Here is an 18,922-nt window from a genome sequence, read left to right as displayed (position 1 = left end):
GTAGGTTCTTGAGCACGCTAGTGATCGTGGTAAAAAAAATCTTTCATCAAATAGCAGTGCTCCAAATCTAAGTGCTCATCAATTTTATACATTTTAAATTTTTGGTTAATATGCTGAAACAATTTGAATGTTATTGTATTCAACTTTGTGTTACATGCCAACTAGAACAAATTATGTATTTAGATATCTTAATATTTATAATATTCAGTTTATAAATTCATAAATTCATTTTTATGAATATAAAAATATTTATCTACTTTTTATTTAATTATAGTAGTAAATATAGAAAAAAAATTTAAAAGGTAAATTGCCTAACTTAGCGATGTTTTAGTGCACAAATGTCGCTAAATTATAACATTTAGTAGCATTTGTGGCAAAAACCACCACTAAAATTTAGCATCATTTTTGCTCACAAATACCACTAAATTCTTCATTTAATATCGTTTTTGTAGATAAATGCCGCTTAATTTAGCAACATTTTTTGCTAGAGGCATTTGTGCGCTAAAACGCTACCGCTAAGCTAGCAACGTTTCTTCTTAAAATGCCATTATTTCTCTCGATACAAGTACAGTCAATGCTTTGCACTGAATTTTTTATAGACACCACAAATCATATAGCGGCATTTATAAATGTCGCTAAACATAAATAAAAACACCGTTAAAAACATATTCTCCCATAGTGCAGAGTTTCAGTCAAAACCAAACAAAGCCTAACTAAAATCAAAACCAAATTCTCCAACGAAGCCTTGAATTATTATTGCTATTAAAATGAATGATTTTCATAAATGCTAGTAATAATACTATTATTATATTGCTAAAGCCAATGGTTTGGATTGTTGAAGAAACTTCTCAACAGAGTCCACACAACCATGACATAAGAAATTAAAATTTCAGTCGGAAACATTGATTGATTGCTGCTAAATGAAGAACAATCTCAAGCACCCTTTGGAATTGAAACCTAAATTATAAAGCCTCATTAACACATAATCCTAAGCACATTTTCTGCATGTTACTAGAATTAATATACTCTTAAAATACGTGGGTTAAGATTTAAGATTTATATACAAATTATTCACAACCTACTGAAATCGACTCTATGCTTAAGTTCCAAGTAATTGCAAGTCTCACTCTCACCTCAAAACACATAAAAACACACACAAAAAGAAAGGATTAAATGAACAGTCAAGGACCTAGATAACCTGTCTTGAATATTGTTGCCAAGTTTGTTTTGTCCACAAATTTCTGATCCTGAAAGCTCAAGTTAATTAATCTGAGGTCCACTGCCACTGCTTGTCCCTGGCATTGTTGGAGAAGAAAGAGATATAACAAGACCAGGGTCGTCTCCCTGCATAAATTAAACAACAAAAACAACATCTATAGAATTGAACCATGCATATTAAAATTACATGCATAAAGTTATATATATATATATATATGAATATACACAACAACGAAGTTAGCAATCTTATTATGGTGGAAGTAGGATCAGGTGGTGGATCTATCATTATGCTTAGTGGATCTGAATAGTCTGTTGTTGAAAGTAGATTTACACCTTCTTCTTGACAACCAGGTGTCTATTATTTACTTTACCATCATCTTCTTTCTTTAGACATGAAGGGTTTGGTTGGAATTCAGTTTCAAGTCCCAAACACCTGAGAATAGCCTTTATAACTTCATGAAAAGACCAAGGGTGGTAAACAAGAGTTCCTTGCACCGTTACCTCATTTGTTGATGAAGTATCTCCCATTGTTTTTCTATCTAGCTAGCTTCTTTCTTCTACTATTCCTCGTTTTAATTAGCCTTGTTAAATGCGTTTGGTGGGCTATTGGTCTTTTTAATCAGCAGTACTTTAAACTCTTTAAGCATTGACGAAAGTACAAAACTATCCCCCTGCTTTCTCTTTTTATCAAATTCTTATAAATTAACCATATTATATGATTTTTTTTATTTGTAAGTGGTGCTGTGCTATTTTGCATCTGTTAAATTTTGAATTTATTAAAATCTTATATTCAAGTTGATTTTTTTAAATGGTGTGGTGCTAGCTTACATTAGTTAAATTTTGGATTTATTATACTCCCATGTTCAAGTTAAACTTTTCCACTTATTATCATATCAATTACTTTTAAGTTACATGTTTAACAAGATATCATAGCTTAAATTTTATTATGTGATTCATGTCTTATATCCTTCCTGAATTTGTCACATTATAATTACACCTATACATGATGGAGATCTCTTAAAATGTATTATCTCACATCTATTAAATTTTGAAGTTTTTATGATCTTGAATTCAAGTTTGAATCATTCACTTTAATCAATTGATATTAAATTGGATGATTAACATTTGAATTCAAATTTTAGTGGCTAATTATTAATGATGTTAATTTTGAATGTCCACATATCTAGAATATTATGCACCTGAAAAAAAAAAACCATATTGACTAAAAAACCTAGAGATATGCATTAAACTATATGAAAAAGTAAGGTTGACTGTAAGATATTGAACCTTTATGTTAAAGTTTTGTATTATGCATCTCAATATCAGTATTTCTTTTGGCTTTTAGACAATTTAGCACATCTCAAAACATAAAGCAACTTTGCATTATATAGGTCTGCGAGAAATTCATAAAACTCTATTTTATAGCATGCAATGAAATTTTGAGTAGGTGACTTAATCATCTACCGTTGGAATATTTTCTCCAATATCAAAAGATTTGGTAAGAGATATTTTTTATTTGATGGGATTAAAGTTTTATTTTAAGAAAGAGATAATAAATAAGTGCAAAAAAATTTAAACACGCAAGATTTATGATAGTTTAATCTCAATATGAGAGCTATGTCCACTAAAATGGTTACATATTTTCACTATGAAGAAAAAAAAATTACAAAACGTGATAATACACCGGAAACTAGCGACCTTTAAATATAAGAATTATTAGAGAAACCAAATTAATTGTGCAAAAAATACCCAATATCCTTAATATTCTGACATATGATGATGGTCAATCACTCTGCATTAGGACAACCAACGTCATGGTTGTAATTAGACTCCACACATCTTAACAATCTTCTAGTTGAAGACTTATTCGATGGCAACATTTCAGTCATTAGTAGGGAAGTCCAACTGAAGTTGTGCACAAATTCAGTTTCTCAATCATCACAATCTTCGTCAGCATATCTGTTAGATTCTGCATAGTTACTTTGCTATTAATTCTGTGTGGGATAATTAATGTCCAGATAATAATTAGGTTCCACTAATAGGATTAACTAAAGATACGACTTAGTAATAAGTTTATTTAGTGAGCAAGATAATAGGCTTATAAATAGAAGGAAGTTTAAAGATAAGGTATGAAAGAAAGATATAAAGGGATTTGTAATGTTGTACAAGGTTGCGCGTGTAGACACCCTACGAGGTTGAGAAAAGTACCATGGATGTGAATGTTTGGTTGTAATTGTTAAAGACCAAGCAAGAGTACTGATAGACGTGTTTGGATTGTGATTGCGATTATTTAATATTTGGATTGCGATTGTTATGTTTGTGAGTTGAGATTAATTATGTATGTTTGAGAGTTGGATTGTAAGGTAAGTGTTTGAATGAAGTGTTGATGTATCGATGTGATTGTAATGTTTTACAACTAATGGATTTTTTCTCTCATACGTGGATGTAGGCAAGTAAAGTATTGAACCACGTTAAATTATTATCTCTTATGAATATAATTTATTATTTGTTTATACTTCTAATTGCTTAGATGTTGATTGATTGAGACTTTAGCCCAACAAAAGTATTAAAGCAAGATTCAAGATAAGGGTGATAATAATTCAGTTTAGTTTTGATTCGATTATTTTAGTCGATGCATAATATAATGTATTTTCAAAAACTGATTTGAATTCAAACTAAATTTTTTTTGAATCCGAATCGAATTTTATCAATTTGATTTATTAAATTTCAGTAATTTTTTTTCAGATTATTTTTTTTTCAAAATTTGCTATTAATTTAATGTTATTTTTAATACATTTAAATAGATTTATGTATAAAATAATTATTTTATTTTACACAAATTTAAGATATGCATAAACTAATAAATATATAATTCAGTTCAATTTCGATATTTTGGTTTTTTTCACTTTTTAATTTGCAAATTGAACCCATCCAAATTAAAACATAAAATATTGGAACCTAGACCAAATCAAATAAAAAAACAACTTATCCAAGTACTACGATTTTGAATTGGTTATCAATTTTCTCAAATTTTTTTTAACTATAGTTCAAAATCGATGTTGACTTGGTACATTAACAAGTGGTATTAAAAATGGTATATGGGTGTTACAATGGTAAAGCAAACAGATTAAGCAAATCATTCATATTACTTTATATTAAATGCATATTTGTCACAAAAAAATAGGGGTATAAACAATAGAATTTTTTATGAACCATTCATGAACATGTTTGGTTTCTATTTGTTTATGTTCATTTATCAAATGAACCAAACACAAACAAAGGTCTATTTGGTAGTTTGGGTTCACGAACAAGTGTGTTTAAAGATCGTTTAAAACTCAATCATTTAAGGTTCGTTTATGTTTGTTTATTGTTTAGTAACAATAATAACAAAATTACATTTTTGTTATTTACTATAATCCTATTATCTAACACTTTCACTCTTTCGACCTATTTTCTAACTCACCCTCACTGCAAACAAGTTTACATTTTCTCTGAATCTTTTAAATTTACACTCTCTTTGTCTTGATCCTATTGCTATCGACCTTCTTTTATTTCACTCCATGTTGCCATCACTGATTTTTCATTTCTTTCTCTCGTCATTGACATTGTCATTCATTCCTTTATCTTAATTCATGCTCCATTACCGATCTTTCTTTCCTTATTACCTTCGTCTCTCTCTGTCTCTTCCTTATCAAGTAATCAATCCCTAACTCCTTCATTATCACTTTTGTTGTTTAGTTGATTTTTACTCTACATAGTGTATTCTACACATCAAAGCCTTATAATGAGCCACCGACTAGAGTCTATTCCTCCCATGCATTATATGCTTGCCTAAACCTAAATTGACCTTATTGCTTTAGAATAAGCCTCTAGAAGAAATTTTGGCAACTTTGAGGTTGTAAAAATAATGCTAGCAACTAATTATTCTCAGCAATTAAACTTCTCCTTAAGCCATTTACAACATTTTTATGCATCCTTTAGAATTTGCAGTCGTAACCATTTCGTATTTCCCTTTCCAGCAAACACTAAATACAAATAGACTATTGTCATAAAAAATCTCTTTTCTAGAAATAGGATTAATGAACACAAAATTATAGGAAATGATTGGCATAGGGAGGGAAATTATTAGGCTAATATTGGTTATTGTACATAATCTTTCTAACATGATAAATTATTGTCCATGTGAATACAATTCCTATTTGTAGAGCTTCACTATTCATCCATTTATTTCATAATCAAGCAAAGCTTAATCTTAACAATATTGCTCAAATGCTTATTTGACCCAAGTTAATTTGGGGCTCTCCTAGCTAGCTGAATATATAATTAACTACCCTTAAAACATAAGCAGTTATATATAAATATAATCAAACAACCACTTTGTTGAAAATAAACTTATGGTTAGACAACAAAGCCATACAAGTTACAACAACTTGCCTATTTGTTTTGAATGTATGATATGATGATCAAAATCGCATGGTGAATATGAAGTTTTATTTTCACATAAAAAAAGGCAAAGATGGTGGGAAAAGAATTATAAGAAAATAAGCTGTATTTATGTTGCCCATAAATAAGTATGAAATCGATATGGATTTGAACTTTCATCTAGCACATGTCATTTTTTTGTTCCTTTATATCCATATGGATATAAATGATGTGTCTTGCCATTGTTCTTAAACATTTGTGTTTTTTGTTACCAATTGGTGTATTTAAAGATTGCAAATAATTGAATTCTTCATTTTTTTGTTCATTTATTTCATTTTTAGATTTTTGGTTAGTTTCTCTGTCAATTAAGCATCACAATGTGATTTTGTTGTTTTTTTTTTTTTTAATCATACACAGCCCCACTGATGCATACATCACTTTCAATAGCTCTAACACCAGCAACAAATTGTTCTATCTAAAGTGTCCACTTTATAAGAAAAGTTTTTTAAATAAAATTGATTTTTCCTTGTTTATTTTTATATGTAAGTAAATTTGGTAAACAATAATATTTTCTTGTATCTATATTTTTTAATTACTATATGATTCTTTTGAAACTTTGAATTTTTAGGTATGGTTTGTTGCTCACCACAAAATCATACTAGCTCAACTCCAACTACTCAATTCCTTATAGTTGTGGAAAGTTTGCATTCTTCTTATTCTAGTGTTGGTTCATCATTAATTCTTATGACATCTATTAAAGGAAACGAAATGGTCAATGTTGAAAGAGATACTGTTGTTGAAAAGGAACAAATTAAAGTTGCCAAATATGCAAAGAAATCAAGAAAGAAGACATCAAATGTTTGGCAAAAATTTGTAATAGTGAAACTTGCTAATGTGACTAAAAAGATGTAGTGTAATCATTGTAAATTCAAGCTTGGCAAGCACAAAGAGCATACAACTATACAATAAAAGAAGCATTTGAATTGTTGTCTTAAACATTAATTGACTAAACATGGGCAAACCAATCTTTAACTGTAGCCAAAACACCTACATCAAATAGTATGAGTTGTGTTCAGACTTGGAAGTATGATCAAGCAAAGATAAGGGATATTATTTCTCATATGATAATGGTTCATGAGTTGCAATTTGCATTTACTAAATATGAGTTATTCACTTTTTTAATGAAGGCTGCAAGTCTTCATTATAAAAAAATCTCTTGTGAAATAACCAAAGCTGACTGTTGGACAAGTTATAAGATAAAAAATAAAAGGTTAAATGCATTACTAAAAACTGTTGACAGAATTAACATTACAACTTATATGTAAAAGTTAAGGTAAAAGATTCAATAATTGTGTTGACTATTCATTTTATGGACTAAGATCAAAATTTACAACAAAGGGTTTTAAACTTTTTGATGTGCCACCTCCACATAGTGGACTTGTCATGCATGATGCGTTGTACAAATGCTTACAAGAATAGGGTTTTGAAAGACAAATGTGCACAATTAGTGTGGCAATGCTTCTTATAATGATTTAACTGTAAGGATGTTGAAAGATAATCTTTCTTTCATAAAAGGAATATGAAAAATTATTTCATGTTCAATGTTGTGCACATATTGTGAATATTTTAGTGCATGATAATCTTTTGAGATTGAAGGTATAGTTAAAAATATAATGAAAAGTGCGAAGTACATCACAGTATGAACTTTATGTTTGACTATGTTTGGTGATATTGTCAAACAATTTCAATTGCCCAATAAGAGGTTGATTTTAGTTTATGCAATATATGCTATGTTGTCACACACACTGGAGTTCAAGCAAATATTTCCATGGTATCAAGCAAGAGATGCAAGTTACATAAACTTGCTAACGGATGAGGATTAGGTGAGAGTTAAGGAAGTTTGTTCCTTTTTGGCACTTTTTAATGAAATTGCTAACATCATCTTAGGTAATAAACATTTAATATTTTAAGTTTAGAATCAATTATGTTTTTTAATTTATGTTATAAATTTAATTTTATTCAATTTGAATATTTATTTCTTTTATACTTATCAAGTTCTAAATATCCAATATAAAATTTATTTCTTCTTAAGCTTTGGAGTATCAAAGAATTGTTGGATGAGAAATCTGAGTGAAGAACCTTGGAAGAAGCTAATGGCTATGCAAATGCAAAAGAAATTTGTTAAATATTGGGGTAAATACAATCTATTAATCTCTATAACTATTGCATTAGATTATAGGAATAAGATGATATTGATTGACTTTACTGTTCATGTTATCTATTCCAAAGAGGAAGCTCCTAGACAGATTAGCAGTGTGCATGACAACTTATATAAGTTTTATAAGGAATATGTAGATGCATATACAACAACTGATGTTGATAAATCTATGAAAAATGATATGTAAGAAAGTGAAATTACCACCAATGTTTCTGCTACTAGTGGAATTGGGAAGGGAAAAATAGATATAATAGGAAGGTCAAAGTATGACAATTATGTTTGGAATATGGATTCAATTCACAGTGTTAGTCTAAACTAGATACGTATTTGGAAGAAGGGTATTTATTTGCAAGGAAATTTTAGAGAATTTGATGCCTTGGTATAAGGCAAATAACCATAGGTTCTGAATGTTATCCATAATGACTTGTGAAATTTTGTCTATTCCTATTACCACAGTGGCTTCAAAATCAGCTTTCAATGTTGTGATAAAGTTGTTGGTGCATATCATTCATCTTTGAGAACTGATACAATGAAAAAGTTGCTTTATGGTAGTGACTTGGTATCAAAACTCCTATGGTCTCACAAAAAAAATAGTAACTTTTATGTGTTTCTTTTATTTGTTATATATTTGAAATTTTATAATTTTTATTTAATATTAATTTCTTATATAGACCAAAGCAAAAGTTCAAAAAATTTCACTACTCTGAAGTTTGAGGAACTTTAAGGGTTATTTAATCTCAACTTTTAAAAGTAAATACTTTTAATAACTTAATTTTGATCCTCAATTCTTTATTTTTTTTATATCATTTGAAAATTTTCTTTTTTGGTGAAATAAAATTCTCATTTGCTATTTTGGAGTTTGGTGGAGGAACTTTTTGTTTTAGATTCTTTTTGTATACACTAGCAACAATAATAGAGGTAGTATGATTGTATAGGTTCTATTGAAGTTTTATTTTCATGGTACTTTTTGTTTTATGTGTTTCAAATCATATAGTAGTTAATTAACAATCAAAGATGTCAAACTTTAGTTGTTGGATGATTTCAAATGGTTTTGGTTTTTATGTAAGATTTCTTAATTTGGTTTTTATATAGGATTTCTTAATTTTTTAATTGTATGCTTATTCGTTTAAATTCATTTATTGTTCATGAATATATTTATTTATTATTTGTTAATATATTTGTTTATATATGTTTATAAATATATTTGTTTAATATTCTCAAAGAAATTTATTTAACTTAAATGAGTTGAAAACAAATCAAACGTGAAACCGAACACAAACATCTTACCACTTAAATGAACCGAGTTTGAGAATAGTGAATAATTTTTTTATTGAACACAAAAAATTCTAAAAATAAATGATCAAATCACAAATATATATATTCATTTATTCATATTGAATTTGTTTACATCTTAAAAAAAAAAGGCGGCTCCTACTACAATAAATCCATTTTTACCAAAACGATGAAGAAGGCTCTGCATTGCACCTTCTTGTTGTGCCAAAGGACCTCTAAAAATAAAGTTTATGTTTAGTACATTATTACTTACAAACTACTAATGGATTACTATTTTTTTTCTTTTTTGAAAAGAAAATTATGTGAATGTAACAATGTTTTAACTCATTTTTATTTCTTCTCTCAAATAAATCACAAAGATATCTACCACCTACTCGCATGATAACTTATATTTGTGTTGAAAAAAACCAAAACATTGATGGAAATAAGTTCATCCAATTATGAATTTCTAAGGCTTAAATAAAAAAAAAGCCATTTAATAAAAATTAAATATTTATTTAAGTTTTCATCATTTTATTACAATCAATTGAGCTCTTAAATACTTTTTTAATTCAATTGAGTTTTTAAATAATTATTTTCATTAATTTAAATTTTTAAATATTTATTTTTATCCAATTAAATCTTTGATTAAAGGAAAATGAGTGTTAGGAATTAATCAATTTTTATTTAATAAGAGTTTAATTAATAAAATAGATATTTGAGGAATTAATTGATTGTAATAAAATAATATAAACTTGAATGATTATTTAATTTTAATTAAGAAAAGGCTTTTATACTAATGCCCATTCCTAATTATGAATACAAGCATTACAATTGAACCATTATATGTAAATCCTAATTCTTGCCAAAAATATTGTATCTTGAACCTAGAAAATGATGATGATATTGTTTTGAGCAAAATCCAAATTAGAACCCAAAATAAAATAGTAAGGGTAACAAGGTAAATGGAATGCATATGAGGTCTATTCAAAAGAAAGTTTTTATATGTGACAATTTAATATTTATTAAATTAAAGAGGCTGACTAGTTTGCAACCGACTACTGCAAGGTGTCAGATGACAGGTAATTAATTCATGGAAGATCTCTGCTTGTCTTTGATACCTAATCATATACTAAAGGCTCAAATAAGGTCTTGGCAACAAAGGAGAAAATGAAAGACATAGAAGATTCCTCCAATTTGGATTTGTCTTCTTCCTAAAAAGATTTCCGATCCATCTAAGGAGAATCTTACAAATAAATACAAATAAAACACTTTAGTTAAAGCCCACATAATTGCTATGGGAGAGAGAATTATTTAGGGATAAATTAACTGTTGTTACAATTTCAGATAAATTCTATATCTTATCTAGGTAGGTTAATCTTACTAAATTTGATGAGAAATTAAAAATTAAAATTAAAATTTGAAGATAAATATAAAGATAAATATGATTTTAAAATTTTTTTGTCATGAACAAGTATTCATTCTGCATTCATACCTTATATATTTTATATGTATTTGATAAATATTTGTGTATTTAATAAGATAAAATTTTATTTTAAATTAATTAACTTTTATGATTACATGTTTTTGCACTCTTTTATATTTGGTAGAACTAACATTTTTTTCTTTGCATCTCTTTTTCTTTATCTTTAAAAATATCTTTGGTTTATCGATTATTGTTTGTGTTAAATCTTTTGCTCTATGGTATTGAATTTTTTGCAAGTTATATTAGATTTAATATATTTCTTTTTAAAAATATGTATTTATAAAAAAATTACAAACAAGTGTAAGATAAAAATAAAAAAGTTAAAAAATAAAATTTAATTCTTTCTTTTATATTAGGTTGCTTGGATTTTTTATGTTCATTAAATACTTATAGGAATGAAAATAAAAGTAAATTTAAAATATTCATTAAGAATGAATATAAAAATTAGTATAATATAAATAAATGGATAAAAACCAAGAATGCTATTCCCATTCCAAAAATGCCCCCATTGACAACCTAATGGATGAGCTTGGCTACTTAAATGACTCCAAAAGTAAAGGGATAAGGTCAAATTGTTATTGTATTATGGTACAATAAAGAATTTTATTGTTATATTTCAATTTTGTTAAATTTTATAATTAAATTCTTAATTTTATTAAATTTTGGGTAAAAATAATGGAATTTAGAATATTTTATAGAATATTATGTTAATGTAACAAGCAAATTATGTTCATTTTTATTTTTATTTAAAAATTAAGAAAATAAAAACAATAATCATTGATTCTAACTAAATTAAAATAAATATCAAATTTAACATTAATTTATAATATAATTGCAAAGGTGGCCTTAATCATAAAAATAAATGAAATCTTCACATTTTTTATAGGTGATATGCTTGAATCATTCATCATTAGTAAATTGGATGTATTTTTTTTTAATTTAAAATAACTACTCTTTTCATGCCAAAATATTTGTCATGTATTAATTTTCACGAAATTTAAGAAAAAAATTTTAATTTTAATTTATTTAATATTAAATTTTAAATTTTTTTATAAAATTAAAGTTCTATGATTTTTAATATAAAAAGGTAAAAAACAATCATGAAAAATAATTTTAAAATATAAAAAAATAAGAATTTTAGATGTTTAAAAAAAAACATAATTTTAGGACATCCTAAAAAGAAAAGATGAACAAAGAAAATGAGAAAGATGGAGTATATAGTACTTGAATTAAACATTTGATTTAAATTTAAGAAAATTTATCTAATACACGTGGACTTAGAGGTTGAAATATGGCCTTTAAAATTAATATAATGTGGAGACCCATACCTAACTTGTGAAGTAATATCCATTTTGACTCGAAGGTCTCACAGTTTTGTCCCACAAAAAGTGCCTCACAAGTTTGGGTTTAAATCTCTACAGATATATCATTCCTTATCCATACATTCTTTCAATGTAGGATTAGGGGCATTACAATCTCCCTACCTTTAAAGCTTAAGGTCCCTATCAAGCCGAGTCCAAAAACAGGACCAAAATCATGCTAGACGTTGAGATTCTAGAGGTGGCTCTCCACTATGTAGCACTTAATGAACCATGTAACACTTAGTGACTCTCACGATATACCACTTAGTTCTTACCAACTGGTGACTACTTTGATAATATTTGTGAAAATCCATACCCAACCTGCGAGGTATTATCCACTTTGACTTGAAGGTTTCATGATTTTATCTCATAATAAGCACCTCACAAGTTTGGGTTTAAATCTGTCCATATATATATAATTTCTTATCCACTCATTTTTTCAATATAAGATTGGAGGTGTTACAATATAAAATATATTTTTAAAATTAATATAACAATAAATTTTAATTTTATTATGAAATTTAGACTCCATTTGGTAACCATGAAAATGACTTCCAAAATTTTATTTCTTTCATTTCCATTATTTGAATGCTGAAAACTAGTGTAGTCAACATAAAACAATTTCTTGTCAACAAAAAAAACTAAGCCAAACCAAGGAAATTGTCTTCCATTTTTTAAAGGTGGAAGACAATTTCCAAAGCATCAACCTAGCAACCATCATGAACCATCAAGCCCCAACCTAGCAAGTAAACAACCAACCCTTGACTTTCTTCCGCTTCACCAAAGATGACCTTTTCTAATGCCTTTCACTTTTATTTTTTTTTCACTTTCCCTTTTTCCCTTTCCTCTGATACCCCAATTCCATTGCTACTTTGAGAAAGAGATAGGGACCAACTCCACTACTACTTTAAGGAAGAGGCAATGGCTGTCATGCAAAACCATGGAGCGATAGATCATCTCCCTTTTCAATCGTCTATTGGGTTTTTTACTTTTTATCCCTCTCTCTAAAGCCATATCCAAAGTTGCTCCAACCAACAATATTTTTCTTAGGTTCAAAAATTAATATGGGTATGAAGATTTCTAGTTGTAGATAAAACTAAAAAATTATAGGCATGAAAATATTTGGTTAACTAAAATCTTTATTGTGAAATATGGGATGCAAAAGTTGAAAATTTTTAGGTATTTTTTATTGAATACCAAACACTGAAAAATAACTTCCAATGAACTAACCAAACAAGTAAAATTATTTTTTTTCTAGATGTTATTTTTGTTGAAAATATATATTTTTTAGAAGCTTACTCTTGAGTTACCAAATAGAGCCTTAAAAATTCCATCATTAATTATAAAATAATAATCAATTTTTAAAATCGCATGGTTTAATTTAAATTTCCTTTTTATTACATAAAAGAAATCCTTTATATCATTATCATTTTAACTCCTTTTAGATATAAAATGGATAAAAGAATAATATTTGTTTTTAGTTTTCCTACAAGCAAAAAAATGTTGAGTTAGCGTTTGATATATTGTCAGTTAAATATCATATAAGGAAACCATTATAAAAATCCATGCAGAATGTTATGTAATATATCATGTAAAAAAATTATCATTCAAAATCACGTAAAGAAATCATGCAAACAAAACTATAAAAATCTTATCAAAGTTTTTTCTTTTTTTATCGCTTTTTAATTCAACCAACATTTAAAAATAGTAAATAAGAAAATAAATAAATAAATAAATAGAAAATAAATAAATAACAAATAAATAAAATCAAACCCAAAAATTAAAGGAAAAAGAAAAACACAAACTTGCAATTGGGTCGAGTTTTAATGTAAGTCAACATGCTGGCTTTCAAGTCAAAATGCAAGTAAACTCTTATCTAAAACAACAATAATTAATGCTACTATAAAAGCAAAAAAAAAAAAAAATCTATTTTTTTTTAGACTTCCCTTCCCTTTTCCTTCTCTAAGCCAAAATTCCTCCAACCTTTTTTTTAAAATAACCATGGAAAGCCTCAATCAAATCCCAAAAATCGATTAAAATCCCAAATTTTGACACAAAAAATTCAAACAGTGCCAGAAAATTCAAACCAAATCCAAAACTTCCTAGAAACCTAGAATATTGCCATTATCTTTTCCTCTGACCACTGTGAACTTCACTAAGAAACTTAAATCTTCATTGAAAAATTCAATCAAAAACCCCAAAAAAATCCTATAAATTTTAAACAAAACCAAAAACTCAAAGCAATTATAAAAAAAAAAGCATGGCCATTCAAAGCAATTCTAAAACCTAAAAATCTGACTAGAAATAAAAAATAAACCAAAATCTAAAAACTAAAACTCCCAAAATCCCAAAATAATCAAAGATCCAAAAATTGCAAGACAGTTCCAAAATCCCAAAAATTCAAAGAACAAACTTTGAGAATTCCCTCAAATTCCAAAAACACCACAACTTCAAAATCATCAGAAACCAAACACCAAAAATATTTCAAATCCCAAGAACCTAAACTGAACCCAAAAAACATTCTTAAGTTGTTTATGTGCTAAATTGCATATTGCTTGATCGTTTCTTGTCTACTAATTGCTTCTTGTTTCTGTGTGTATTCTTATTGTTTCTTGTCCTCTGTGATCATAGATTGGGTTCATTTTATAAGGATTAAACCCTTTTCAATTTGGAAAAAATTTACTCTACTGAATATAGGATTTCTCTTAAAATTTTATTCTCTTTGTAATCTTTTCTTTTTCAATAGATTGGGGCTCAAGACTTTCCTTAGGCAATTTATCTTTAAGTTCCAAAATCTAAAATCAAACCCAAGACCAAATCTATAGAGTTTTCTTTTGCAAAATAATCCTAGTTGTTTTCTTTGTTTTTTTACTTTTTTTTTTACTTCAAGTCTTTGATTTTAACTATAAAAACAAAAATAATAAAACTAAAAAATAAAAATAACATTTATTTTTGGCTTTCGATTTTTGAACCTAAAATTCAGTTTCATCAATTAAGGCCCAATTAAAAATCAAAGCCCATTTTCATTGCTGAATATTTTTCAAACAAAATAGGATATCTACAATTACCCTTATTTGCACATTTCCTATAAAACAGGAAGTGTACAAAGATAAAAAAGCATCCATTTTATTTCGGTAAAGAAAATCAAAAAGGAAAATCAAAAAGGCTCTTCCTCAACAGAGGTTTAGAAACTTCAAAAAATAAAATGCTCCCCCTATTGGAGGCTTTGAAACTTTTGAAAAATAAAATGTTCTACCCCACCGGAGGCCCTCCAGATGCTTTGAAAGTTTCAAAAAAATAAAGTGCTCCTCCTAACAAAGGCTTACAAACTTTCAAAAAATAAAATGTTCCCCTCATTAGTGGCTTTGAAACTTTCAAAAATAAAATACTTCCATTACTAGTGGCTTGGAAACTTTTAGAAAATAAGATGCTCCCTCCACTTGAGGTTTTGAAACTTTTGGAAAAGAAGATACTCCCCCCACTGGAAGCTTTGAAACTTTTAGAAAATAACAAAAGTACTTGGGGTTTTCAAGATCATGCTATCACGATGTGTGGGTTTGGGACCTTAATTGTAGCACTTGGGAAATGAAAAAATAGAGCTAAAAAGCCTTTTCAATAAGAAAACCAAAACAACAAGTTGTCACCAATTTTTTTAGGGTGTGATTAGCCACCAAAAAAATTTATCCTTTTAAAAAAACAATTAAAAAAAGTTTAAAGTTTATTAAAAGAACGTTTTGGTCTTTCTTTAATGTTTACAAACTAATTCGTTAGATTTGGATAAAAATTTTCCCACGTTAATGTTTATAAACTAATTCCTTTGTTTATCTAAAAAATTGATTTTTTTTTTAATTTTTATTTTCCTTTTGAAAGCAAATCATTTTAATTTTTTAAAAAGCAAAATAGTTTATTTTTGGATCAAGATGAAAAAGTCTTAAGTATCAAAGACACTTTCTTCACTCTCCTTTATTTAGATAAAGCTTAAAAAATATCTTTAACTTAGGAGTTTTCAAATTGCCTTCACAAAACCTAGATAATATATCGCATAAATAATAAACATTAAAAGTCCCCTTATATTTAGACCAAATTCTCAAAAGTTATATTTATTTGAGATATTATCTTATTTTTAAAACATTTTTCTTTAAAAAAACTTATGTATAAAACATTTGCATAGTATGCATGAACATAATAATGTATGCTAAATGCATGACAATTAAAGAATGCAAGTGACAACAAAATAAAATGAAATCCAAATACATGAATACGATCAAGTTGGTTTTTAGGGTATGGGATTGGTTTAGAGTTTGGTTTAAGGTCTTGGGTTAGGGTTTAGGTTTTACGGTGTAGGTTTAGGGTTTGGATTTAAGGTTCATGATAAATGCATGTGATAAAATAACACAAAATGCCATTAATAAAAGTGTGAACTTTAATGTGTGAAACATACATGAAAACAAACATATTACAAACTTAGACTTATTAACAAATATATTACAAACTAAACATACATGCAACAATATGGTCAAAATGAATCAAACATTAAGGTTTTAAAGACTAAATAAGGTTTGGTCGACCATTTTATGGGAGAATTTGTTGGAAAAAAATTTATGACATGTTTCCACCATTTTTATTTTGAAATAAAACTCCTACAAACAACAAAAATTACCAAAATATCTAATAATCTAACATTTTTATTCATTGAGAATTTCATCAAACTCATAGAAAACGTAAAGAATAAATCAAAAATAGAAGCAAACAAGCATAGTAGGAGCAACATTTAGCAACCAAGAACAAGTGAGAGGTTCAGCCAAGCATGGGGAAGCTTGGTCGAATGCACCATTTGTCTTTTCACAACCATGCAAGATTTCACCTAGCTAGAACATGCATCAAACATCCATAAGATATAATATGAAGGCATTTTTATTATAAAAGGAATTTCATCAAACATGTGATAGACTACCTAAAGAGGATATCATATAAACATAAACATAAGCCAAACATATCATGCAAGCTACTAAAATAATCAACAATCATGCAACTAACAAGTAGTATAACATTCAAATCATCCAAATTCATCATTCAAAGAAAAGAAAACGTTCAAAACAACCCAAAAAAGGTTTGGCCATGAAGGATTACAAGCATGGTGGAACCTCTAAATGAGCATTCAGCATTCATGATGAATTTTTTATATACCTTGATCTTTTTTGCTTCAATCTAGGTTATGAATTAGTTGGTCAAATTTTTGGACCAAACTTGGAGTTGTGGAGGTAAACAACTATGGAGGAAGTTATTTTCTCATAAAAAATAGAAAAATTAAGGATAAACAATATGAACTATAGAAAAATGATATGAAATGGTATAAAATGCAATGAAGAAATAGTAAAAATTATACATCCACAAAATTTTCCCAAAATTTTCTATTTTTGTTTCATTTTTCTCTTCCACTCCTACTACCTTGGCTGCCTCCTTCCTAATTCCCAATCCTAAATGCATGATAGCCTTTTTAATCACATTTTCATCCTAAGGCTACTATTTCTCCTTTATTTATTCACCCAGCAATCACCTTTCACCTTTGTATCAAGGCTTATGAAAGATCAATGATTCAAGATGAATCTAGCACAAAATGAGGCTCTAAGTGCCACTAGAATATCATAAAATGACCAATTTGCCATTTTTGAAAGTTTTTGCCTTTTTACTTAATTTTCTTAAAAAGCCATGAACCTTTCTTTGTTTTTGTGTTATTCAAGCATTAAAAATCTTAAAATAATATGAAGTTATGATCTAAAAGTTTTTGTAAAAAATCAATCTCAAAAAGGTCAAATTATAATAATACCCTTTGAAGGTATTTTAGTAATTTTACTTCTTTTGAGGTATGATCAAGGTCAAAAATCATAGCATAATATGAAAACATGATTTGGAGCATTTAACAAAAAACCAAACTTGGGAATGTTAAATTATGAAGATACCCCTAAAGGTATTTTGACAATTTTCCATCTCTCAAGGTGTGATAAGAGTTACGATGCATCATAACTCATAAAATAATATTTAAATGTGATCTAAAAGTTTTTCAAATTAATCCAACTTTGAGAAGGTTAAATTACAAAAATACACTTAAAGGGTGTTTTGGCAATTTTATCACTCCTAAAGTGCAATTAAGGTTTTTAGTGCAACAAAAATCACCAAATTCTTTTCTTAGCCTTGTCAATTCTATTTGGTTGTGAATTTTGGAGATTGACCCAAGTTCAACCTGGTTTGATTGATTTTGACCAATTATGACTTTGTTTGACCATGTGTGACCAAGGTTGACCCTAGGGCATTTAGTTCAAATTGGTCCTAAATTTCATTTTGAAAATTTGTCAAAATTAAAGAGATGTTGGATTTGAATCGAGTTGGATTTTAAGGGCCTCATAATTAACTAAATTCTGCCTGGACAAAATTAGATGTCTATAGCTGCCCTTCTTTGCATATTTATAAGGATTAAAAATAATGTAATGACTAAAGACATCAATTTTGTCCAGGGCCAAGGTCTAAAATGTTCTTGCTTGCTTTTTTTTTTGCTTTTTTTTTTATTATTGTTTGCTGTTTATTATTTTTTATTTTACTTTTTATTTGTTTATTTTTTTACCCTTTTTTGAAATACTCATTTAATTAGAGGTTCATAACTTTTGAAAATAAATCTAAATAAAACTCAAATACCATCATCAAAGAATGAGACAACTTCAGATATCATCACCGAAGAGACTTTTTATAACATCATCGTAGGAAACTTGGATATCAGCACCAAGTAAATACAAATGGCTTCGGATGTCACCACCAAAAAGTACTCAAATATCATCACCAAGTGAATTTTTAAGAAATTCAAACTTGGATACTCGAATATCACCACTGAGTGAATGCATATGACTTCGGATGTTAGCACTAAAAAAGAATGCAAATTCAAACTTGGATACT

The 18,922-nt window shown here is 27.7% G+C and overlaps 1 protein-coding gene across 1 annotated transcript; it reads right to left on the bottom strand.

The window, feature by feature from the left end:
* Nucleotides 1–1,069: 1,069 nt before the first annotated feature.
* Nucleotides 1,070–1,768, bottom strand: LOC149519718 (uncharacterized). The gene is made up of 2 exons (XM_089757823.1): nt 1,552–1,768; nt 1,070–1,344 (listed from the first exon to the last, which is right to left on the bottom strand). The coding sequence occupies exons 1-2, from the start codon at nt 1,744–1,746 to the stop codon at nt 1,261–1,263; spliced, it is 279 nt and encodes a 92-aa protein (XP_089613949.1). The 5' UTR covers nt 1,747–1,768; the 3' UTR covers nt 1,070–1,260.
* Between the last annotated feature and the right edge of the window lie 17,154 nt (nt 1,769–18,922).

The sequence above is a fragment of the Durio zibethinus genome, chromosome 3 (genome assembly GCF_047325235.1).
Source record: "Durio zibethinus cultivar Kanyao isolate XHJ-2024 chromosome 3, ASM4732523v1, whole genome shotgun sequence".
Lineage (NCBI taxonomy): Eukaryota > Viridiplantae > Streptophyta > Magnoliopsida > Malvales > Malvaceae > Durio > Durio zibethinus.
The sequence above is the reverse complement of the archived record's forward strand: the minus strand, read 5'-3'. Positions and strand labels throughout refer to the sequence as shown.

Bases quoted from the DNA above. Each gene is read 5' to 3' on its own strand.
- LOC149519718 (XM_089757823.1), bottom strand. From the start codon at position 1,746: ATGGGAGATACTTCATCAACAAATGAGGTAACGGTGCAAGGAACTCTT. The intron at 1,345-1,551 runs GTGTAAATCTAC...TAATTTATGCAG, and splicing joins ACCTGGTTGTCAAGAAGAAG to GGAGACGACCCTGGTCTTGT.